Here is a 24,611-nt window from a genome sequence, read left to right as displayed (position 1 = left end):
AATGAACTACCTCTTACATTTTATTCTGAGCCTCCTAAGGACATTAGTAAAAGTGGGATCAAATAATGTATATGGGCAGAGATGGAAACCTTGTATGTGGAGAAAGCGTTTCAGGTTCTCATAGTCAGTCATGGATAGTCTGAAACATACTTTATCCAAATGCAGGGCTTCTGTCTGCTGATTCTTCCAGCAGCCATGCCCTGTGCACATCCTCTGATATGAGTAAAGGGAGAAGTATGTACACAGCACACATGAAAATCTCATTTTTGAAAATTCAAGGAGAGTAATGCTAGTAAGGTCTTTCTTAGAAATCAGAAATTCTGGTTTAGGATCTTACTTCTTGGTTAAAAATTGAATCAAAAAATGTTTCTGGTCAGGTCCTGAAATGTTTTATTGGTAAAGGAAAATATGTGAATAAAATTTCATACCGAATCTTGCAGTTTAATTGTGTAAATTAAGCAAATGAAGTCTGTGTAAAATTAGGGCTGACTGGATACTGAATACATTTCACTGGTCCTGTGGTTTTGCAGCTTTGCTAGTACTGAGAATGAGTCAGTCTTTGAAATTAGTTTGATACTTTATGATCACTTCATTCTGAATTTTCTACATAATCCATTCTATTTCAAAGACCATTGCATCAGAATGCAACACCTAATCTTGTTTGCTTTATTCCTGCCCTTGCATTACTCCCTTTGTCCTTTTCATGTGATGCAACTCATGGTATTTGAAATACTTATTTCTTTTAAACTTACAGACTCTGTTTCATGTCCATTTTGATTTCTTTCTGTTTATGTTTGAACATAACTCTGAGGTGAAAACAAAATGAAGCTGCATTTTTGGCATCCTGCAGTACATCAAATTGTCTAGAAGCTTTGAAAGAATGTTTAGATAACATGATTTATGGTGGGGATTTCCAGCTTCTATAATGTGAGAATCTTGTAGATGGTGTTTGATCCAGTTCAATTAATATAAAATAAAAACCTCCTGGCAAGATATTCTTTTGATATAAGCTGCTGTGTATTTAACAGATAAATACAGACTTTGTTTTGGATTTCTTTAACATACTTTAGCCTTTAGTATGCTTTTTTCAAAAGTTTCAAGGACATTTAGATAAGGGCCCTCAGCCAGACATAGGGGAGAATGTGAGCATGGAGGTGAGTACCTCTTAAAGAGGAGTGGTTGAAAAGTAAATTTAAAGGTGTGAGCCAGTCAGTTAGAGAGACATACTTTTATAGTGGCTTTAACAGGATGGGGCTCACACCTCCCACTGTGTTGGTTGTTGACAATTTTTAATTGAGTGAAAAAATTTAGTGGATTTTAACTTCCTCAACTGTAAAATTAAGCATCTTTTTTGTAGGACTGTGGCAGAGGTAGGTTTATTTATGAGTTGATTTTTCCTGCTCAGGTTTGGAAATGTTGCAGAAGCAAAAGTGTGCACCATTTTTGTGGAGGCTAAGCTCAGCCATATTAGATGATGATACTAGCTCATGAAGGCTACAGAAAAAGAAACTCTTGCACTTCTGCTGGTTCAACATCACAGATGGTCATAATATTAGGGATCAAAAGAGAAAAATTACTTGTTGGATGCTGTTTGATCTCTGATAATAACACTTTTATTTTCAGACCACCATGTTAAAAGCTAAAGTACAATCAGAAATCTGTGCTGAGTTGTGGCTTCAGAGAGGACTCGCCCACTTGAAATTAAGCATCTGTGCAAAGGTTGAGTGAGGTCTTAACATGTGTGGAAAGTGCTAAAATGAGTAATTGTGGTGTTTTTTTCCAGCGGGTTTTGGAGACTATAATCAGTTTGAATCTCATGACTTCCTCCGAGAGTATGTCTTGTTTCCTATGGTGAGTTCCTCATCCCCTTCTTTTGTGGTCTTTGAGGCATGGAGAAATTATTCATGAGAGATGGCCTTGTTGATAACAGAGTAAAAGCACCAGCACTGAACTAATAGTAGTGGAAATAAAACTGTCTCCCCCAAACCTGCAGCAAATGTGATTTTATCTGAATGAATGTATGCTGTGGAAATTTAGCCCTTTTTCAGTTTCTCTTAAGCCTCCATTAGGAACAGGTGTCAGCAACAACAACAACTACTTTGAACCAACAAAAGTATGTTCAGCTGTTTAAAAAGCTGTATATTAGCAGTACTGCAGTATTAGTCACATGGCATAACAAGTGGATATGAGGGCTGCTGATGTAGTAAAAGTGTCACAGGACACATGAAGCTTTTGCTCAGGGGAATGTGAACTTAGTATTAGTCTGAAGTCTTTGCAGAATGTTCTTCAGGGCCTGTGCTATAAATTTGTTTTAAACTTACATTGGCAACTAGCAAGGAATTTAAATGCTGATTGAAGTGTTTTGGATCACTGATGATGTTAGAAGGTCTGGTGACAAATATCAAGCAGTTGACATCCGTGACACTGAGCCTCTGTAGGAGAATGAATTAGAGAAAACAAAAGCCTGCAGAGATGGAGCTTGGTTTTATCTTAGATGAACAAGTCCATCAAGGCTTGAGTAGAAGAGTCATAAAATGTAAAAGATCATGGAGTTATTTCTAACTGGGGGGGGTGTGGAAGTGGAGTGGTATTCTCACACCCTGAGTATAGCTGCCTCAAAGTTAAGATAATCTGGTTTCCCTCTGCAATTAGTGGAGTGGTGGTAGCAGAATGAATCATCTCACTGTATTTTGGAGGCTTGAGAAAGGTGCTTCCAGAAGCATTTAATCCCATTTACCAACACTCTTTGTACAAAAAACCTGCAGTGGACAGTCCATTCTGAAGTCCAAAAAAAGTGACAGCTGCACAGTGTCTTAGGGTGGAAGTGCAATTTTGAGATGGCAGACAAGAGTTCAGTAGCACCTGAAAAACAGTGAGCAGGAAGAAGAATCAATGAATGTGTAGAGATGCAAATATGTCCTGTATAGCTAGAATTTGGTTTCATGATTGGCCTTTCACTGAGAAACTGCTGTTAGCCTGACTAGTGGAACAGGATCTCTTTGATAGGCTGCCTTTATCTATTGATAAGTAACTGATGGTCTTGTGTATAGTTGATGGCTTAAGTGGGAAAGATGACTGCAAATGTAGACAAAAAAATGTGTTACCGAGCAGTCACTTTGTAAATTGCTGAACTTCTGCAAGGTTTTTTCAATATACTGGCATTATTTTTCTGTTCAGAAAAAAAAAAACAAATAAAGCCCCCCAAAACAAACAACCAACCAAAGCCAGACATCAGAACCCAAACAGCCACAACAACAAAAAGCAATTAGGGGAGGGTATCAGCTAGATGAGCTTTCAGATGGTTAATTTCTAAGTAATTCAGTACTTTATTCCTTGGGCCCATCTTCTGGAACCTCAGTTTTTGAGTCAGCTGTCTACATGGTGTCGTGGTCAGCTCTCTTCTGTTTTGCATGTGCTCATTTTGTGGTATCTTGCCTTTCATCCATGCTGCTGTTCCTAAATTTAACAAGATCAGCTAAGTGTCTGCTTCCTGCAGTCTTCAGAAGCCTACTCTTAAATTAGCTGCTTTTCTACACATTTTTTTTACTACATGTCTTTGCTCTTCTGGGGAGGATGGGATAACATGCTAGTAAATATTTCACTGCAAGTTCAGTGACAGTTGCCAGGAGCTGCAGATACAAATTAGTCCTGAAGCAAGTGGAAGGATTTGAGTGAATCTCGGGCATAGAAAGAGCCTCCAACAAGAACATTGCTGTGAATTCATTAGCAAAGTGAGCTGGTGGATGAGGGAGGGGCAGCTACATTTGCACTGTTTGATCTTGTGAGGCTACAATGTGTGTCAAATAGCATTTCTTCAGCAGTGAAAAGAACAAAGTTATGTACACGGTACACCCCACAGGTGTGTAGCTGTGCATAGGCATGTACTGTGCCATTTTTCATTAGCACGCTACCACTTCCACATTTTTTTGTGGCAGAAGCAAATATGAGAGGGAGGGCCCCACTGAGCAAGAAACAGGCAGTGTATTTAAGTACACTACATGCAGCCTTAAGGCTTTTTAAAATAGGAATAAGAACTCTGAGGTTTTGCAAGAAAGGTTATTTTTTTTCTTTTGCCCTTGAATTTATGAACCAATTTCCTTTATTAACTTGTTCCAAATTCTTTCGGCATTGCTTCTGCTACGCATTATTCAATTTGTATAAGACAAAAATTTCTGCTTGGAATGAGTTGTAGCATTAAGTACATTTCATTACATATTTGAAGAGGTAGCAAAACTTTTAATCCCCTTTAATATGGGGGAGGGAGTAGCTGTGGGTTGTAGGGCAGAAAATACCCATGACTTCAATTTTCATGGTCTGTGCACTTCCAAATGGTTTTGAAGACTTGGTTGATCCTCATGCAGGAAAAGGTCTGTTATCCATGCTCTGTAGTCTGTTTTCTAGTTTGGTATAATAAGCACCTTACCCCTATTTTTAACAGTATTCTTTTGCACTCCCTTAAAAAGAAGTTTTAAAATCAGACAATCATCTTCTCCTTGAACATTTTCAGCATCCTGTGCTCTGTATTTTCAGTGCAGCTAGTAATAAGTTCTCTTTTTATCACTACCTTTTGTGAGAGTATGAACAAGAGACAATCCTAAAACATCTGCTGTTGTAATTCTTGTCTTTCATTTTGTTGTCTCTCTTTTTGGATGACTGTTTTTTGATGTTGCTTCACATTCCTACAGGACTGGACCCAAGATGAAGCTGTCTTGGAGGAACTGACTCAAAAGGTTGCTCAGGAGCACCGAACTCACAGGTAAGCTTCATGTGTTAAGGTTCTGATTGTTTTCTTTGCTGTCATCATTCTCCTATTACTTCCCTTTCTCCCTCATGCTTTTCTGGTAAACTAGCCTATCTTGATGTTGCTATTATGCTACATCTCACAGGATTTTTAATTAGTCTGTTGCAAAAGATTATCTGCCTCTTGTGAACACAGAATGACTGAGGAACTTAATGCCAAATAAACAAGCGTTTGCATGGTAAGGTTTAATGAGCATGGGTGACACTAATGGTGCTATGTAGCTGACTCCTTTCTCAATCTCATTTAATATCTGATGATGAAAGATACTATGACTTGATTGGGGGTGGTCTGAGGGTCTGTCTGAAGGTTTTCTCTCTTCCAAGAGAGGGGGAAACTGCATGCTGTCTGTGTGATGGGATAGAAAATAGCAGGAGTTGAGTTCTAGATCTTGTGGGAAAGGTACACTGTGGTGTTGATGAGGTAGGGCATGTATTAGTGCTTGGGTACAAATACCTTCTTTGTAAGCAGGCTTCTTTTGTGTTGTCTAGTTGCTTTGCTAGTGGAAGTACTCAAATATCTGCTATTCTTAGGAAAATGACAGTGCCTGTATGTCCTTGGGAATAATCTTTCATGTTATATTATGTATTTGCACTTAAAGCTTTATTACACAAACTGTAATAGGAATGTTATGTGATGAGTGCAGCCCTCTGTGTTATATGACAAAAGATAGTTTTAAAGGGGTGAATACCAGTCTTTTAAAGGGGTCAATACCAGTCTTGAGTCTAAGGCCATTCTCAATCTGAGTTTCAACGCAGTCTTGGGCCTTTGATGCCACCAAAGGGTTCCAAGCTGGCCATGAGCAGGTCTGGTTCTGTTCTTCGCTGTCTGCCATGGGCTGCTTGTATGATGTCTGTAAACTCACAGAATTGAAAGGAAAGATTTCTCTCCCCTGCTGTGCACTTTAGTGCCAATTCTGCAACACAAATGAAAACTTGCTCTCATTTCAGCAGGTAGATAACATTCTCCCTCCTTTATTTCCCTCTTTCTCCAAAGTATTTACCTGCCTTAGAATCACAGAATTATAGAATCAACCAGGTTGGAAGAGACCTCCAAGATCATCTAGTCCAACCTATCACCCAGCCCTAACCAATCAACCAGACCATGGCACTAAGTGCCACATCCAGTCTTTTCTTGAAGACCCCCAGGGACGGTGCCTCCACCACCTCCCTGGGCAGCCCATTCCAATGGGAAATCACTCTCTCTGTGAAGAACTTCTTCCTAATATCCAGCCTATACTTCCCCCAGCACAACTTGAGACTGTGTCCCCTTGTTCTATTGCTGTTTGCCTGGGAGAAGAGGCCACCCCCCACCTGGCTACAATGCCCCTTCAGGTAGTTGTAGACAGTAATAAGATCACCCCTGAGCCTCCTCTTCTCCAGGCTAAACAGGCCCAGCTCCCTCAACCTCTCCTCATAGGATTTGTGCTCCAGGCCCCTCACCAGCTTTGTTGCCCTTCTCTGGACATGTTCCAGCACCTCAACATCTGTAGTTCTGTTTGTAAGCTATAGTATGGAGCAGCAAAAAAGAGAAACATTAATAGTGGCCGCCTTCTGGAACAACCTGCAATCTATTCTGACGTGCTTTGAGAACAGAAATCTGTCAGAATTCCTGAGCTCTGACAGGAGCATGTATAGACATGTGTGTGAAAGTTTTCAGCTGGTTTGTTCTCTATTATGAAAGAGAATCTGCTTAACATTCGGATGTAATGCCTGTGTTTTTCAGCAGCCAACTTGAAAATGTAGGTCTTCCATTTTAAGGAAATTAAAGAAACTTCAGTGAACTTGTAGATTATTTTTGCAGATTAGGACCCATATGTCTCAAATTTGCCATCCAAAACCTGACACAACCTGATGTGATAGCTTGTTTTAATAAGGCCTGGAGCACTGATGTGGTGCCATCTGTTCAATTTGTTCGTCTTGTGGTTTGAATTGTGCTTTGTACCTGACCTTAGCAACAGTCAGTAAAATTCCTTCCTTTGCTGATGCTGATCCTGTTTTTGAAAGTCAATTTTGTCTTGTGCATTTCTTGCAGCATCTTCTAAAGTGATTTGTGAATCTGTTTTTTTGACTAGTATTTTTTTGTGTGCATGCAATATTGAAACTGTTGTTGCCTTTTATCACTCTAATTGCAGCGGCATTACAGCAGCAGAGGCTGAGCTAATGTACATCAATGAAGTGGAACGCCTTGATGGGTTTGGACAGGAAATTTTCCCTGTGAAGGTATGTTTATGCACATTGTAATGGAACCTCTGGAGCAAACAAAGCAGAAGTCTGCAGAAACCTTTGGAACACATGCAAGCTCTGTTTGTCCAAAAGAGACAGGGCTTGTTTTTCTGTTTTGGAGGGTGAAATACTGCTGGTAGTTAGAACAGACATTGCAGTATGAGGATATCTTAGGCCTATAGTGTCACTTCTCCACCAAAACCCCTTACACAGAAGAAGCTGATAACATGCTAAGACCTGTTTACTTGGGCAGCAGAGAATGTTCTTTGGTTTTCTGTCAGGGCTGTCTCAGTGGCTGGAGCAGATGAGCCTCAACTCTGGTCATCTTTAGCAGGATAAGAGGATGAGAACTTTTCATGTCTTCCTAAGTTGCCATTTACTAAGCATTATTTTTTTCCCTTTCCTTAGTTTCTTACATATGCACACAGGTCTTCCATGCATAAACTTGAGGCAGCTGATTCAAGGTTTATTATGCATTTGTAATCAGTTTGCCTTTGCAGGCAGTCCCCTTCTGCCATGGATGGTCTGCCTGGCCTTACAGAATGCATGCCACTGTGATAAAGTTGTGCTGAGAAACTGAGATACAACATGACCCATTTCTCTTTGCTGACCAAGCCAGCCACTGTAAATGGTGGACTGCTAGCAGTTTTTCTGCCAGTTAAAGATGACTTGGAATTTATAATCAAACAAAACCTACACCAAACAAAAAAACAAAACAAAACAAAACAAACAAAAAAAAACCAAAACAACAACAAAAAAAACCTTTCCACTGAAGTCAAAATGGATCCTTTGGCCAATCTCAAAACTAGCCCAAAGAGAAGGAGCTGCATGGCAAAAAAACCTCCTACCCAAGAACAACAGTTATAGAATGTTTATTGCCAATAATGTTTTCCTGAAATTAATTGGGTTTAATGCTGAATGCTGCTGCAGAGCAATTCTAGGGTACTGTTGCATGGCAGTTAGGTAAGTATGAACAGTAGACTGGGTGCTCTGCAGGAAAATGTTACTCCTATATCAAAGAGAAGTGTGCTGGCCTTGTACACAGAAAGAACTGCCTTCAAAGGGAAAAATGAAAGATTTCCCTTTTGCTGCTGCTCTTAGAATTACATTAGAATGCATTAGAAATGCATTTCTCTTTTATATGTAGGTATAAATGTACACATTTATATACATTTTCCCAGTCTCTTTGCCTTCTAACACTGCCTCTGGGACAAGGCAGAGGAATGTGTAGTCTTCTAATTAGAGTCATCTGAAAACTGTCAGCCGTGGGACCTATGCTAACATGTGCTACATGTGGAGGAATGCTGGCATATGCAACACTGAGAGTCAGTGCATAGGCTGGGGCTTGAAAATTGACATCCATCATTTGCTTGCGAAAGACCTAGCACTTAGGAGTCACAAACAGGTGTGGATACTCCACTCTTGCCTTCTGGGGGTTGAGTACAAGGCAGCCAGGTGAACAACTCTAATCTGATCTATTAAAATGCAGGGGCACCTGATGGCTTCTAGAATTTGCTCATGCTAGTGTATTAACTTCTCTCATATCCTTTCTTTTAGCTATTCTTTTTGACCACAATCTTTGTGTTAGCATAGTTTTATTTACCATTTAAAAGTGTAAACCAGTTACTATATGTGCAGCTGAGGGAGGGGGAGTTGTTTCCTTGATAAATCTAGAAAAACCTCTTCATTAACAGCATTGAGTTTTTGCACCCCGAGAAAAAAAAACAATCTTTTTTAAAGGAAAACAGATAATTGCAAAATGGAACAGGAGGCTGCCAGGTGACATGGGTAGGCACAAAACCAGTGGAACTTCTGGAAAACAAGGCAAGAATCATAGATGTTGTGTAGAACATGCAGATGAATCTTTAACCCAATAGCTGAAAACCAATGGAGGCTATATCTTTATAGAGTACTTTTTAGGGTGACGTGCTGTGAACTTCTACATGGAGTATTTTAAAGAGGAAGCATAAAGGGTAGAGCTTTTGAGAGGGATTCCATCTCCAGGTGTGGTTTTCTGAAGTCTCTACATGTTTTAACAGATGAGTGGAAAAATACTGTGAATGCAGAAGAGGTGCTTTTGATAGTCATACAGGCTCTAGATAGCTGCAGTAACACTGATAGATATGATAAAGTGACTATGATAAAGTGCCTGTGTCAGTAGATAAGGGACAACCTATGGATGTGATCTACCTGGAATTCTGCAAGGCCTTTGACACAGTCCCCCACAGCATCCTACTGGCCAAGTTAGAGACGTGGATTTCATGGGTGGACTGTGTAGTGGATAAGGAATTGGCTGGATGGTCGCATCCAGAGGGTGGTGTTCAATGGCTTGAAGTCTAGATGGAGAGCAGTGATAAGTGCTGTCCCTCAGGGGTCTGTACTGGAACCTGTGCTGCTCTATGGTAGAGAATGTGGGGCATTATCCAGTGAATGTCAGTTTGTGGGGTGTGTATTGTTCAACAGAGGAGAACCTTGAGCTTGTTTAGCTTTCATCTATTCTCACTAGTCAACAGAATTAATCCAGTTAAATGCTAACTGCTTTGAAAAAATGAAAATCTTAGTCTGACCAAGCAGTAAAATACAGCTTAGTTAAGAGTTGGTCCTGAGGAAGGGTTTCTGTTTGTTAGCTCAGCATGCATTTATATGCATGTATTGGCCAGTCTCTTTATTAAACTAAGTGTATTGTCCTTTCTTTGCAGGATAATCATGGAAATGACATACACCTCGGTATTTTCTTCATGGGAATCTTCATAAAAAACAGAATTGGAAGGACAACTGTGATTTATAGGTACAAACTAGGGTCTTTTGTATTTAAAGCAAGTTTTTTCTCGGGGCTCTGTGTGTGGGGTCTTCTCCTTATATATATATGACTTCAATAGTGCCAATCCTCCAACTAAGGAGTTTTCAGGATTGCCTTCTTGGCTGTAAGAGATGTGATGAAGAATAATTTCTGATGTCTGTGAATGGGTTTGATGGCAAGAAAGATGTAGTTGTCTGTCATGTATCTTGTTCTACTTACAAGGCTTTGATCCCTTTTCCTGCCTTTATGTCTGCTTCTTTGATGCTTCTGAATGCAAATCTGTTAAACTTCGTGGTTCGCAGCCTGAGTGCTCAGCATTTCAGAGAATCTGGTTGCCATATTTAGGTGCCCCACTAAAAGAAAGCTGAACTTTCTCACTCTATAGTTCTGAAAATCCAGGTTGTGTCATTTGTTTATCTGTTCTGCTCTTTATCATGGTTATTAAAAATCACTCAAGCCTTTCCATTATCTTTCTTTCATGGGTTTTGTTACTACTGGTAAAAGTTTGTTCTCTGAAAACATTGCTAGAAGTCTCCATGATTCCAAGGAAGCTAAGATTTCACTTACTCTTCTTTACTACTGTTCTGGTGGGTTGCTATTGAATCACAGAGTCATAGAATCAACGAGGTTGGAAGAGACCTCCAAGATCATCCAGTCCAACCTAGTACCCAGCCCTAGCCAGTCAACTAGACCATGGCACTAAGTGCCCCATCCAGTCTTTTTTTGAAGACCTCCAAGGATGGTGCCTCCACCACCTCCCTGGGCAGCCCATTCCAATGCCAATCACTCTCTCTGTGAAGAACTTCTTCCTAACATCCAGCCTATACTTCCCCCAGCACAACTTGAGACTGTGTCCACTTGTTCTATCGCTGGTTGCCTGGGAGAAGAGGCCACCCCCCACCTGGCTACAATGTCACTTCAGGTAGTTGTAGACAGCAATGAAGTCATCCCTGAGCCTCCTCTTCTCTAGGCTAAACAATCCCAGCTCCCTCAGCCTCTCCTCACAGGGTTTGTGTTCCAGGCCTTTCACCAGCTTTGTCGCCCTTCTCTGGACACATTCCAGTACCTCAACATCTCTCTTGAATTGAGGAGCCCAGAACTGGACACAGTACTCAAGGTGTGGCCTGACCAGTGTTGAGTACAGAGGAAGAATAACCTCCCTTGTCCTACCTATTGGTATTAACTTGAAGTGAATTTTTACTAGTCCTTGCTATTAAAATCTGAATGTTTGTACAGCCAAAAAAAAAAGTGGTTTCTGAGATGCAGTAATTTCTAGGCTGTAGCTAAGTCTTGTATCAGACTTGAGCTAGAAAGTTGAGAGGGTTTTGCCTTTAGAGTGTCATCTTCAAAAATGGTAGGGCTCCCTTTTCCTCATAGCTGATGTTTTGCGTATTTCATTTGGAGAAGAAATTAGATAATCCTTTATCTATGCTGAGTGACAAAGGCAAGAAGTTTCTTTACATGTAGAAGTGACAGTTGGTTCTGAGCTATCTTAACTCTTTGGAAATATGCACTTCAAGCATCCTGCCGTGACATGAAGAGGAATGTATGCTGCAAACAGAACAAACAAGTCCTTTCCATCTCCGTGGATTGCATGCAATGTACACAAATGTCTGTCAGCTATTTGTAAGAAGATTATAACTCTGCTGTTGAGTAACCTGACAATTACTTGAAAAAAAGAGATTGCAAACTTAAAACCAGAGTATGAACACGGTTTGCATAGCCTACATAACCATGTCATCAGCCTTCCTTAGGAAGAATTGGCACTGGAGGAAAGCTGGAAACAGCATTTGGGGAGGGGAAAGGCACTGTTAAAAAACATGCTTTAAAACCTCATTTGCATGTGGCTGAAGTCAGTCAGTTCAGATATGTCACTGTTCAGTAAATTGTTACTGATGTATTTCCATGTTTCTTTTATTATGAGCTTTCACATTGGTGTTTTTAAAGAGACCTTTTAATTCTGCTTTGGGTTAAGAGCTGAATATCTGTTTCTCTTTGAACCAGAGCATGACTTCCTTATTTTCCTGACCATGTTTCTTTACCAAACAGCTACTGAAAAGCTTTCATATAAAATGAGATTCCTATTGACTAAAGGATTCTTAGTGTTTGTGAAACGTTTGAATGTATGTGTTGGCAAACTCTACCGCATTTTTTCACTCTGCAGGTGGAATGACATTGGGAATATAGCACATAACAAGTCTTCAATTGTTCTGGAGTTGATCAACAAAGAAGAGAATGTACTCTTTCACACTGTAAGCAAAGAATTTCATCAGTGTCATCAAGAAGGCTGCTTATATGAAAAATAAACCTTTAAAATCCCTCTTTCCTGAAGGGGCTTGTGCTGAGAGTCACTAAGTCCTCGCCCTCCCTGCAGGCTCATGTTTTACTTTATGCAAAATGTGAAATTACTTTAATTTGGCTACCAATATTTGTATTCTCCTCCAGACATCCCAAAGCATACTATGTTGGGAAGTCTAAAAGAAAGTGAAGTGCTTGTTGAATTAAACATCCATAGTGCCACAGCATCTTTAATGCTGGCATAAATATAGCAGCAAAAGCAGTTGCAGAAACTGGGCATAAGCTACTATACATGCACGTACTGGAACCTAGAGGGCTGCAATGCTGTTCTGCACTATTCAAAATCACTCTGTCTCTCCCTGAGCCAAGGCCAGTATCAAAAATGAACCAGCAAACCTGAACCATATTTTGTTGTTGTCCCTCCTCCCCTCCCACTGTGACTTAGCAGTGAAGTGGCAGCATGTAAAGGCATGCCACTATATTTCAGTAATTCAGTGCCTTGAATGCTCTCAAGGGCACTAGACATGTACTTGGCAGTCAGGTTCTGTACATGACAAACCTTACAAGCATTACTGCAACTGGATTTTTAGAGCTCTTCTTTGTTACTTCTTGATAAGATTAATAAAATTAATGATGCCACACTTTTTTTTCCCTTGCATTTAAAGGATGATCTTGAAAATGCCAAATACATTTCACGTCTGTTTTCAGCAAGACACAAGTTTTACAAGCAGAACAAAATCTGCACCGAGTGAGTACTCTTTCTGCAGAGTTGTTTTCTGACCCCCGGCTTTGAAACTGATCTGAGTTTTAGCATGTCTGGTTTTGTTTTTTGTTTTTTTTTTTTCTAGTCACTTATGTCAGTTATTCTTTTCCCTCTTTCCTCTTTTATTTCTCATTTTGTTTTAACCAGCAACAAGAACAGAGAGTTGAGAAATTTTATTCTGAGCCTTGTGAGGCTTGTTGCTCCCCAGTCAGCCAATCTGACAGAGTCTTGAATTGAAGCCCTTGGTCTCTGCCATTCATAATCCAGAGTATTTGTATAAATGGGAGTGAAAGCTGACGTATGTTAACATGCCAAAATGTGAACTGTAGTGGCATTTTGAAGAAACAGTATAATTTATCTGCTTCTTATGTGTGCCAGACGTGGGAGGATATCTGGGAACATTAATCTGTGTAGCCACAGTAGCACTGCACATACAGCGGCAACGGCTGTAAATTTGTACCTGAAGTTGCCCTTAGGCTCTACTTTGAGTACCTGTTAAGGATCTAGCCTTGAGCTAGTCCTCTCACACAGGTGGAGTCATCCTAAGTGGTGGAGGAATTCATGAGGCTTTACTTGTAAGTCAGAATGCCTGTTAGCGATTTTTGTTTGAAGTAAATTTAACTTTCAAGAATGCAAGAGTTTTGAGAAGTTTCATGATACGTTGGGTTTGTACAGCAGTGAGAACATAAATTACTTGCAAAACTCATCAGTCGAGTTAGCTAGAAAAGGTATGAAGGAGTCTCTGTCAACAGCTCTAGTTAGAGCTGGACAGCTCATCTGTTTGGCTGAGTAATGTCATCTGTCACAGGACAAGGAGCAGTGGGTGTAAGTTGCAGCAAAAGAGGTTCCGCTTCCACACAAGGGGGAACTTATTTACTCTAAGGGTCACATAGCACTGGAACAGGCTTCCCAGAGAGGTTGTGGAGTCTCCTTCTCTGGAGACTTTCAAGGCCTGTCTGGTTCAAGGCCTGTCTGGATGTGTTCCTCTGTGATCTGTGCTAGATTCTGTGGTCCTACTGTGGCAGGGGGGTTGTTCTCGATGATCTCCTTGGGTCCCTTCCAACCCCTAATATCCTGTGATCTGTTGGAAAATAAAGCCGAAATGATGAAAGGGAAGATTGGAAGGTCTAGTTTTCTGATACTACCTGTGCACACATATTAACATACACTGAGTTAGAGTATTGGAGAGACCAGTGACATGAACTACATAGAGTTATCTTTTCACTTACTGAAAAGAGACATTTGTTAGATTACAGATGGCACTTGCGGTTCGTGGGAGGGGAGTGGAAGACCAGAGAAGACATTTCTTGAGCAGCACGTAATGCATTTCAGTAGTCCAGTGCTAAATTTAATGCTAATGATTTCAGAGGAGTTGAGCACAAAGGAAGCTCCTGCTTGCCTCCACTGTAACAATCAAGGGAAGCCAAGTCCCATAGTCTGTCATCATGGAGTATGTCCCCTTCAAAGCCATATATTAGGGCCAACAGAAAGGGCTGCTGTGTTCAAAATCCAGATTTCAGAAGCAATAGTTGTAGATGGTGTTGATTTCTAAATGCCAAGCCATATGAGGACACTATGAGCTGGGTGTGTATATCATTTTCATATACAAGGTACAAATATGTGGACTAACAAAGATAGGGAACAGCATGTGAGGTCACTGTGTCGAAACAACTGGAGTTTAAATGTTTTTTTGCTGCTGGAACTACTTACCACAGTCTTATGTGGTGTCAGCTTCTGTGTTAGAGCCACAGATATTGGTGACAGCATTTGCCAATGTGTGTTTTCTAGCTAAATAATGTTCCTGCCCTCTGTGTTAAAATGACAGTTTGTTTTCCTGTGTGCATTTCCTCTAATTGCACATAACATCATTCACCAGATCAGAAACTGTAAGAGGACAAATCCCACCTTTCCTCTCTTCACGTAAGCACTATATTTCTGCCTCTTTCAACTTCTTCCTTTCCCTTCTTCATTTGTGTGTCTTGGGTTTTTTTTCCATTTGTTTGGTTGGGTTTTTTTACCTCCTACACGCCTTCCGCTGCATCTGGGTACTCTAACATCGTATGTGGCTCTGCCAGTGTTACCTAACCAGTTGCTTTTGTTCCCTCATTATCTGTGTGCATTGCCTTGGAGTGATTGCTCTGAATTTCATAAAATTGTCATTGTTTTAAATTTCCCACTAAGCCACCCAAGACTCTGCCTGAGCACCACATTCAGTTTTGATTTCGTAAGAGACTCGTTTGTTTGATTCATTTTTTAAACCAGAGATGTTTCCTTTGTTTCAATGTAAGCCATCCAGGATAATGAACAGAAGGCATGTGTATTATTGAACTGGAATACTTTCTGTCTTGAGAAGAACCTGAATTATTTTCTTTTACTTGTATTTTTGTTTTTTTTACATCTCATTAATGAGACATACTTAAGAGACTCTTCACCTCTTGCTTTCCCTGTTCAGTCTGAAGTCAGTACTGAAATATTGCAGTGTCTAGTATTCCTCTTTCCTTTTTCTTCCACAGACAATCAAGTTCTCCTCCCCCTATCCGACGGCGACCCACTTGGAGTAGATCATCCTTGGTATGTGGTCTTTCAGAATGTCTATACCATTTCTAATAGGATGAGGCATTGTGTAATACCTTCTCAATTTCAAATAAGCATATCAACTCATTTCTTGTAGGCAGTATGAGTGGAATGAGTTTCAAGGGTGTGGTTGCCCAGGGTGATTAATTTAACCGGATAATATCACCACTGAGTATTAAAAATTACTGTCTTCAAGGCATTATATTTTCATTTGCCCTGAGGAAACCAAGCATCTTTCCTACTGGATTGAGTTATTTCAGTGTGTAGAGAAAATAATCCTCTAGAAAGAATTTGAAGTGTCTCCTGCTGTATGTGTCAAAACCCAGCCAATACATCGTTTTACAGCCTCTCATTTTGCATTTCTTCCATTCCCCATGTTTTTGTATAAAGTCTACTTAAAATTTACCAACTCCGTGGGTTAAGAGCCTGTTTTCCATGTGAAGTTCTGTGTGGTTGTTAGCTAAACAGATTATAATCCAGAATCATATTGCACTATGATTCAGAGCTTTTCCTTCAGCTGTACTTGTTTCCATTCCACTGACCTCTATAAATACTACAAACCTGACAAAACTGGGTAACTTTTTCCTGAGATCTTTACAAAACAAGGCAGTGGGAGTCTTTCCCAGTCAGTTCTAAGGACATTTTTCAGGATCCAGTTTTAACATCTAGCATGTATTTCTTGAAGTAATTCAAAGTTTGTTAAATAAGAGCAGCAACAGCACTGCTGATTCCTTGGATAGAGGGCACTATTACCTACTTTTATATATATATATTTATATATTTTTATTTATATGTATTTTTAGATTTTTATATATATCTTTATTGATGATCTGGGCCAGGAAATTGACTCCATCATCAGTAAGTTTGCAGATGACACCAAGCTAGGAGCAGGTGTGAAGGGTAGGAGAGCTCTGCAGAGGGACCTTGACAGGCTGGATGAGTAGGCAGAGGCCAGTGGGATGAGATTTAACAAGGCTAAGTGCAGGGTTCTACATTTTGGCCACAACAACCCCAAGCAGCGTTACAGGCTGGGGACAGAGTGGCTGGTGAGCAGCTACACAGAAAAGGACCTGGGGATACTGATAGTAGCTGGACATGAGCCAACAGTGTGCCCAGGCAGCTAAGCATCCTGGCCTGGATCAGGAACAGTGTGTCCAGTAGGACAAGGGAGGTTATTCTGTCCCTGTACTCAGCACTGGTCAGGCCATGGGTACTGGAATGTGTCCAGAGAAGGGCAACAAAGCTGGTGAGAGGCCTGGAACACAACCCTGTGAGGAGAGGCTGAGGGAGCTGGGGGTGTTTAGCCTGGAGAAGAGGAGGCTCAGAGCTGACCTTACTGCTGTCTACAACTACCTGAAGGGAGGTTGTAGCCAGGTGGGGGTTGATCTCTTCTCCCAGGCAACCAGCAACAGCATAAGAGGACACAGCCACAAGTTGTGCCAGGGAAGGTATAGGCTGGTATAGATTAGGAGGTTCTATACATATAGTTATAGGTTAGGAGGAAGTTCTTGCCAGAGAGAGTGATTGGCATTGGAATGGGCTGCCCAGGGAGGTGGTGGAGTCGCTGTTCCTGGAGGTGTTGAAGAAAAGCCTGGATGAGGCACTTAGTGCCATGGTCTAGTTGATTGTCTAGGGCCGGGTGCTAGGTTGGACTGGATGATGTTGGAGGTCTTTTCCAACCTGGTTGATTCTATGATTCTGTGTGCAGATTGTCAGTTTTCATGGTGGTACCTGCTTTGCAAACTATCTTGGAGTGGTAACACCATTGGCCTGTTGCTTCATGGCAGAAAAGTAGTAAGGGCAGGAATATTTTCTTGACATATCCGCTTGGTATGGGTGCAGCTTCTGAATATGTTCCAAAATTACAGTTAAGCCAGTACTGATAACAGAATAGTTTTACCTTTGCAGGTTTCAGCCCAGCCTGTTTTCCTCTGCTTGTCATTGTGGTCACTTAGTCACATTATAGGTTTCCCAGCCACTAGGTAGGAAAGCTGCTGTTGTTGGTTTTGGATTTCCTTGTCCTTTCGTTCTTACCATATTACTAAGGCATTGTGATGTATTCTCTGAGAGAGACATTTATAGGTTTTTTTGGTATCTGCTTGTTTGGTCCTTGGACATGACTATGAAAATCTGAAGATGAAGAAGTGAAATGTGTTTTGAATTCTTGTGGTATGGCTTCAGATACATAACAAAGGGAAAGAGAGAGCTGCCTTCTGTATTAAATACAGGAAATGGAAATCTCCTTTTTCAAAGGAAAAACAAATCTTGCTGCGTCTTTGTGTTTTAAACATAAGGATGCAACATGTTTTAGGACAAAACCAAAGTCTTAGGAAGACGAAGAGGAGGAGTGTGTGCTCATCAATTAGAAAGTGAACTGGATTGCTAACCCTTTGCGTTGAACTTTCAACTGCTTTTTGCATAATTGTTTTATTAACTTGTTGGGACAACTCTCTTTGGGAAGGAAAAGAAAAGCCTTTCTGAGTGCTGTCTGCAGTGTACATACCTTTATACACCTATTCATTTGTATGGTAATGAATCAGCAGTCAAAAATGGGAAGCGAAGTAGAATATCTGGGGTAAGGCTCTGCCCATTTCTCAGAAGATCATGATGTTGGTTTTCCAGCAAAAATGTATGTATGTATAATGTAATATGATATGTATAATTAGCCAGTTTAAAATTCCAAGTTAGCCTTAATTTGGATATTGACCTTCTGCAGATGTAACCCCCCCTAATTTTTTGCAGATGTCTTTTGTAGCAGTCTAGCCCAAAGAAAACTTTCAGTTTCAGATCTATACATTCCCAGTAGAAGTCATTTCTTTTTTGCACTTTTCCTCTGCCCTCCATTTGTTAGGCTTTCTAACATCTCTGTTCCAGACTAAGATCGGCTACTCAGGTTGCCGGTAGTAGGCTTCTTAGTCCAGACTCTGCAGTGAGACTGGGTTTTTTATACTTTTTAATTGTTGTAGCAGAAATATTTGTTGTCATTTTTCAGTTTTGGCTTAACACAGCTATTTTGTATGCAAGAATTCATATGCATGTTCACCTTTGATTCTCCTTCTCACCATGAACATGCAAAATGCAAACTTAACCTGTTCCCCACCCTCTCTTCTTCAGTAGTTAACTTGCACAGTGCTCATGTTGTGCGTGTGCATGGAAAGGTAAATTGTTTGGTGTTTCCATTTATCTTAGGCATCCACACTGTTCCTTAATAGTTTGAACTATTTGAATTAGCCTAGATCTAAAGACCTTTTCTCTGCTGTTAAGGAAGACATATTCATGAGATTGAATGTTTTGTATTCATGAAGAGAAAATGTCTTCCTTCTCTTTTCTGCTTTCTTCGTGTTATCAAAATGTATTTTCATAAACCTGCACACCAGTGCAGGTGGTAAAATGGAGCTGCAGAATGCAGGAGTTTACCGTTGGACAAAGCTGGTGGCAGCTATGATTTCTCTGCAAATGATCCTGCTGATTTAATGCTGAATTGCATCCCTTGGTACTTGCTGTATTAAAGAACTTGTTGCAGTGCAGACAGTTGGAGAAAGGCTCCAATTCGTTATCTATTTGCAAAGTTATTTTAAGCCCATACGTGCTCTTTTGCTTGTATAACAATGTTATAGGTCCTTGAATTTGTTCCATCTCTCCTGTTTTTGTTCTGGTTAGGTTTCTGGTTTACTTTGTTTTAATTCAAGGGCAAAGGCTTTTAATAAACTTTTTGCAAAGTTCTAAGTGGAATGGGAGTTTGGGTGTTGCTTTCTGAAGTGGTTTAGTTTAAAGGAATCAATTGGTCAGCTCTGGGCTCTGTGACAAAACTGAGCAAACAATTTACAATATGTTATTCTCTGTTCTATAAAGAAATGCCAAGCCACGTGTCTTTGGCTGGGTAAAAAAGAGCAGTATTCAGTAGAAAGGGCATAGAACTGTTTTTCCTGTTTCAGCTGGAAAAATTGTGGCAAACAAAGTTCCTAATGCTTTTTGTTTTTAACTTGTGCTTTGATTTCAGCCAAGGCAACATCCATTTATACTGCCTCCTATGCATGTCCAGTGTGGAGAACACTACACTGAAACACATAACTCACAAGGTATTTAGAGGATATATGTTTTTCCTTTAATGGACTTTAATTTTATCTGTATGCAAAGAACCCTTAGCTCTACTTTTCTAATGCTGTTAGGGTCAAATGGGAGCTTCTTGTGGGGGAGAGCAAGCAGATTTATAGTTAATGTTGCAGTAAGTCTTCTGTTTAAAGGTCAGTTTCAAATTTGAAGGTCCTCTGAAATTGTCTGTGCACAACTATATGGACCTTAAAGTTGGCATTCCAGTTCAGTGAGCTGAAAAAAGAGTTCCTTTCTATAGGAAGTGTGATGGCTGTAGTTAAAGGCAGTGCCAGCTGGGGCCAGGGAGAGAAATGGAGTGAGAGGAGACAGGAATTACCTTTTGCTGTAGGACAAATCATAGTGTCCTCTGTATTTAGATAATCTCTGCATTTTTTACTAACACCTGTCTGCATTGTTAGAAACTAATTTAATGCTCATGTTTGACAAACAAATTCTCTAAGAGTACAGGTTCCTTTGATAAAAGTCAGGAATGGAGCCCAGCCCCTGAACACCTCAAGTTCACACCCTTAACTGCACCACCTTTTGGAATATACATGCCAGGTCTGTTAGGTTACTGCTTGTTGCAGTTCGTGTGAAGTACTGTTACCAGCAGAGGAGCTCTTTGTCATACCTTGATAATATTTCAGAGTCATGATGGTCTGACAAAGTTTAAGACAGAATTTGATATTTTGAAAGTATAGTTTCTTGTGTGACTCAGTGGCCATCAGTGTTCTCCTGTGAAGCTGAGGCTGTGTGAAGAGCTATATGCTCAGTTGTAGAAGAATTGCAGAGTTCCCTTAGCTTTACCACAGGCTTATCTATACTGTTAAAGAATCAGCTGATTTCAGACTTTTGGGAGCTGCTGTTACTTTTGTACAAGACTTTCAGCATGGGCAGTCTCGTGGTGAAGTTGTGATCCAGGACATCATCTTTACCATCTTGATTCTCTCTCAAGTGTCTTTTGCTGAAGTCTGTAATATTCTTTAGTGCATCTGTGGAGTGGTTTTGCTTTGTTTTGTTTTTCCCCTGAGTCTCGATCTCCCTGCTATGTTATACTTCAGATCCTCAAAAATATTGATTGATCTGAAGTAGGATTTCTAACTTCTCCATCCTCAGCTACTTCAGTTCACAGGCAGCAGTGCATCAGCAGAAACAAGAGAATTTTTAGGATCACTATAGGCTAGAGCAGTATTGGATTTTTAAGGTGGCAGCAGCAGTGAATCTTTCCAGAATACTGAGGGAGGAGATGGCCTTTTATTTTTCCTTGCCACCCCAGACAAAAACGCACTTCCTCTCTTTCCCCTTTCACATCTCTTACAAGAATCTAAACTGCCATTTTTTCTGTTAGGAGTTTTTAACTGAGTAGTTTTGTTTTACTTCAGTCAGTGACTCAAGGATGCTCCTAAGACCAAACATTCCCTGCAGTTCTTGTGCACCGCGCTGTCTCTGTATTTGTTGGTGCAGACTCATTTGAGGTTTTGTTAACATTGAGTGGGTCCTTGAACATTAAAATTGTCCATGTCTTTATCTCTGTTCCACACAGATAGCATTTTCCATGGAAATGAAGAAACTTTCTACTGTAGGTCTCAGACCAGTTTGGATAGGTGTCCAGTGGACTTTAGCTACTTGAATGGTAATGGACCTAATGGGAGTGTATGCAGTGCCCACAGCATGAACTCCCTCAATCGCTCACAGAACTTCATCCAGGCATCTCCAATGTCCTCAAATCTGAGCATCCCTGGAAGTGACATCATGAGAGCAGACTATATTCCCAGCCACAGACACAGTGCAATCATAGTACCGTCTTATCGTCCGACTCCAGATTATGAAACTGTGATGAGGCAAATGAAGAGAGGGGTGATCGAGGTGGACAGCCAAAGTCAGTCTTTGAGGAATCTCAATATTGGAAACACACATGTTTATAACCAGCCAGAAGACCTAGTTTACAGTCAGCCTGAGATCCGCGAGAGACATCCTTACACGATTACCTACAGGCCTCAGGGTAGTGGCTATAATAAGCCTGTCGCCCCAGCTGACCAAGTGAACCCAAATAACGCCGGGCAAAATAAGACAGCAGCCAGTGCCATATCCCACACTGTCAGCACGCCAGAGCTGGCTAACATGCAGCTGCAGAACAACCAGAGTTACAACACCACTCACATGTTAAAGAACTATCTCTTCAGACCTCCACCGCCCTACCCACGCCCACGTCCTGCCACCAGCACACCGGACCTGGCAAGTCACCGACACAGGTATGTCAGTGGGAGCAGTCCTGACTTGGTCACTCGCAAAGTCCAGCTCTCAGTAAAGACCTTCCAGGAGGACAGCTCCCCAGTTGTCTGTCAGTCGCTGCAGGAGGTCAGTGAGCCGCTCATGGCCGTGAAGCACCATGCAGCTGTGAACAAGCGGCACAGTTTGGAGGTGATCAGCAATATGGTACGTGACATAGAAGCCATGGCATTGAAAACTTTAAATGCTCCCCTGCCGCGCAGGAACACCTTGCGGGAGCAGGTGCAGCCAGAGGAGTCAGTTCAGATGGGACATGAAGTTCAGCAAGTTCCTCATTATCATCACAGAAAGACATTCTCTGATGCCACAATGCTGATCCACAGCAGTGAAAGCGAAGAGGAAGAGGAAGCCCCAGGATCCGTCTCACGGATAACCTCCCTCCATGAGGACATGGAGTACAGTGCACAGCTGCAGGCTGCCTTGGCTAGAATACCAAATAAACCTCCTCCGGAGTACCCAGGGCCTCGTAAAAGTGTCAGCAACGGTGCCCTGAGGCAGGACCGTGTTAGCATTTCTGTGGCTGTAGCCAGGGCTAAGGCCATGAGGCCAGGGCCTTCCAAAGCCATTAGTGTCTCTCGAACTGATCAAATGGCAATAAATGGGTCTTCACTTGGGCCATCTATCTCAGAGCCTGACCTCACCAGTGTGAAGGAGCGGGTCAAGAAAGAACCTGTCAAGGAAAGGCCTGTGTCTGAAATGTTTTCTATTGAGGACAGCATTATAGAAAGAGAAATCATGATGAGGGTAAGTGCCTTTGTCTATTGCAGTGTTGTTTTGGAAACGAGTAGTCATACAGATCAGTTTCCATACCAGAAAACGGTATGCTGGTGTGCTTAAAGTTGGCAAATGCCACAGGCAGTTAGGGGTTTTTTTGGTCTGTGTGGCCACCAAACAGCCTGATCCTGCGTGCTGCTATTGGGCTTGTCTGCTCCCTGTATTCTGGTTGTTCAGCTGCTGGCCACATCCAAGTCTAATCCAGCTGCTGATGCCACCACCCTGGCAGCAGTACCAGCCTGAGGCAGGTGGCAGAGCACACAGCCAGGTGGCAAGGAGACTAACCACAGAGGCACCTTCAAAGCCTGCTCCCCTCCTGCCTGCACAGCTCCCTGGCCCCTGCAGATCTGTTGGCACGGTGGCTCTGATGCACGTTCACTGTGTTGGGTGAGAAACTGTTTCAGGTCTGGCATTGCCTTTCTTCTCTGCAGGGGTGCCAACTTAAGTATCGCTTAATATCTAACGTAATGGAAACTTGAGTTTTTCAAGTGATCCCTTTGATTGACTTTCCTGCTACTTTCTGTAGAACAGTTTTCAGAATAAGCCACTGGGAGCTGTAGAATAGGGATTGCCTATTTTGCCACTTACTGAATGGCCTGATACCTGTTTATTACAGAAGCAGCAGATGTTGAGCATCTGGATCATTTTGGGGTTTCTTTTTTTTATGTGTGTGTGTGTGTCTGCCGTTGTCTAAATGGAGCAAAGCTGGAGGTGGGGAGATTCAGCCTGGATGTGAGGAGGAAGTTCTTCACCATGAGAGTGGTGAGAGCCTGGAATGCACCTGGTGGGAGCTCAGGGAGGTAGTTGAGGTCCCATCCCTGGAGGTGTTTAAGGCCAGGCTGGATGAGGCTCTGGCCAGCCTGATCTAGGGCAGGGTGTCTCTACCCACGGCAGAGGGGTTGGAACTAGATGATCCTTGTGGTCCCTGACTGATTCTGCGATTCTGTGTTTTGTTTTGCTGTTTGTGGCTTTTGGGGATTGTTTGTTGTTGTTTTTGTAAGTGTACTCAACTATGAGAGAGAGAGTCCTTGTAAACAATTAATTTATAATTTAAAAAAGTATTTAAAAGCTTCAGTACCCCTGCAAGCAATGACAGAAATATGAAGTGCTCACCAGATAGTGACTGGCTTAGGTGCTTGATGTAGTGCCCTGGGGAGTGTAACTGCAGTCACAGAAAGCAAAACATATGCCAGACTTCTTCCTTTTTATTTTCAAAAGTGAGAACTGAAACAAAAACAGCCACTGAAACAAATCAGTGAAGCATCTAAACAGTCCAGAGCAGAAAAGAGTTTGCAATGTACTCGAGCAGTTAGATTTAAATACTACTGTATATTCAAAGATATTTTGTATCCATAAGCATTCTTGTTCATTGGTGATCATTGCACTGATGTGATGCTTAGGGAATCAAACCAGGGCCATTCAGTTGTATCATGGAGACTGAATTTACTCCCTGCAGAATCTTAAAGCTTAAATATAGAAGGATAATCTTTCACGACTGAATACTGTAGACATTGGTGTAATAACAGGCTCCTTTGATCTGAGGAAAGAGAACGTATGGAGATGCAGAAATTCAAAGGATTTTAGGGTGGAAATGAAGGTAAGAAGGGAGCTTTGAGGTGGTGTTTGAAGACTTTTCCTCTGAGTAATCATTCAGATTACTTTTTGGTCAAAAGGTGGGGTTTTTTGTTGTTCATTTGAAAGTAAAGTAGTAGCTTTTGCATTAAGCTTTTAAGGTGGTTTCAGCCTACATCAGCAGTCTTAATACATGCAGACTGTCCTTTTGTCACAGGGGATCACATGTTATATTAATGGAAATTTGATGATCTTTTAAACTCAGACTTGCATATTTTACCTTGCAAGTACCAAAGAAAGAACCTGCTTTATGAAAGTGTGAAAGGAAAGCAGAGCGAGTTTGGGTTTTTGTTCTGCTTTTTTGTTTGGCTTTGGGTTGTTTGTTTTGTTTTTTTACTTGGTGTTGTAGAGGAGCCCAGTGGTGAG

General features: G+C 41.3%; 1 protein-coding gene across 2 annotated transcripts in view; it reads left to right on the top strand.

Moving 5' to 3' along the window:
• The window catches only part of PTPN14 (protein tyrosine phosphatase non-receptor type 14), a 70,144-nt gene that overhangs the window by 29,282 nt on the left and 16,251 nt on the right, over positions 1-24,611 (top strand). For both annotated transcript variants that reach the window (XM_064164498.1, XM_064164499.1), the window contains exons 4-12: positions 1,784-1,851; positions 4,686-4,756; positions 6,933-7,020; positions 9,723-9,811; positions 11,988-12,075; positions 12,787-12,869; positions 15,398-15,455; positions 19,459-19,537; positions 21,094-22,583. In XM_064164498.1, the coding sequence (XP_064020568.1) occupies positions 1,784-1,851; positions 4,686-4,756; positions 6,933-7,020; positions 9,723-9,811; positions 11,988-12,075; positions 12,787-12,869; positions 15,398-15,455; positions 19,459-19,537; positions 21,094-22,583 (2,114 nt within the window). The remainder of the gene's footprint in view (positions 1-1,783; positions 1,852-4,685; positions 4,757-6,932; positions 7,021-9,722; positions 9,812-11,987; positions 12,076-12,786; positions 12,870-15,397; positions 15,456-19,458; positions 19,538-21,093; positions 22,584-24,611) is intronic.

Source organism: Pogoniulus pusillus, chromosome 25 (genome assembly GCF_015220805.1).
Source record: "Pogoniulus pusillus isolate bPogPus1 chromosome 25, bPogPus1.pri, whole genome shotgun sequence".
NCBI classification, from domain to species: domain Eukaryota; kingdom Metazoa; phylum Chordata; class Aves; order Piciformes; family Lybiidae; genus Pogoniulus; species Pogoniulus pusillus.
Note: the sequence above shows the minus strand (reverse complement) of the source record. Positions and strands in the feature narration are given on the sequence as shown.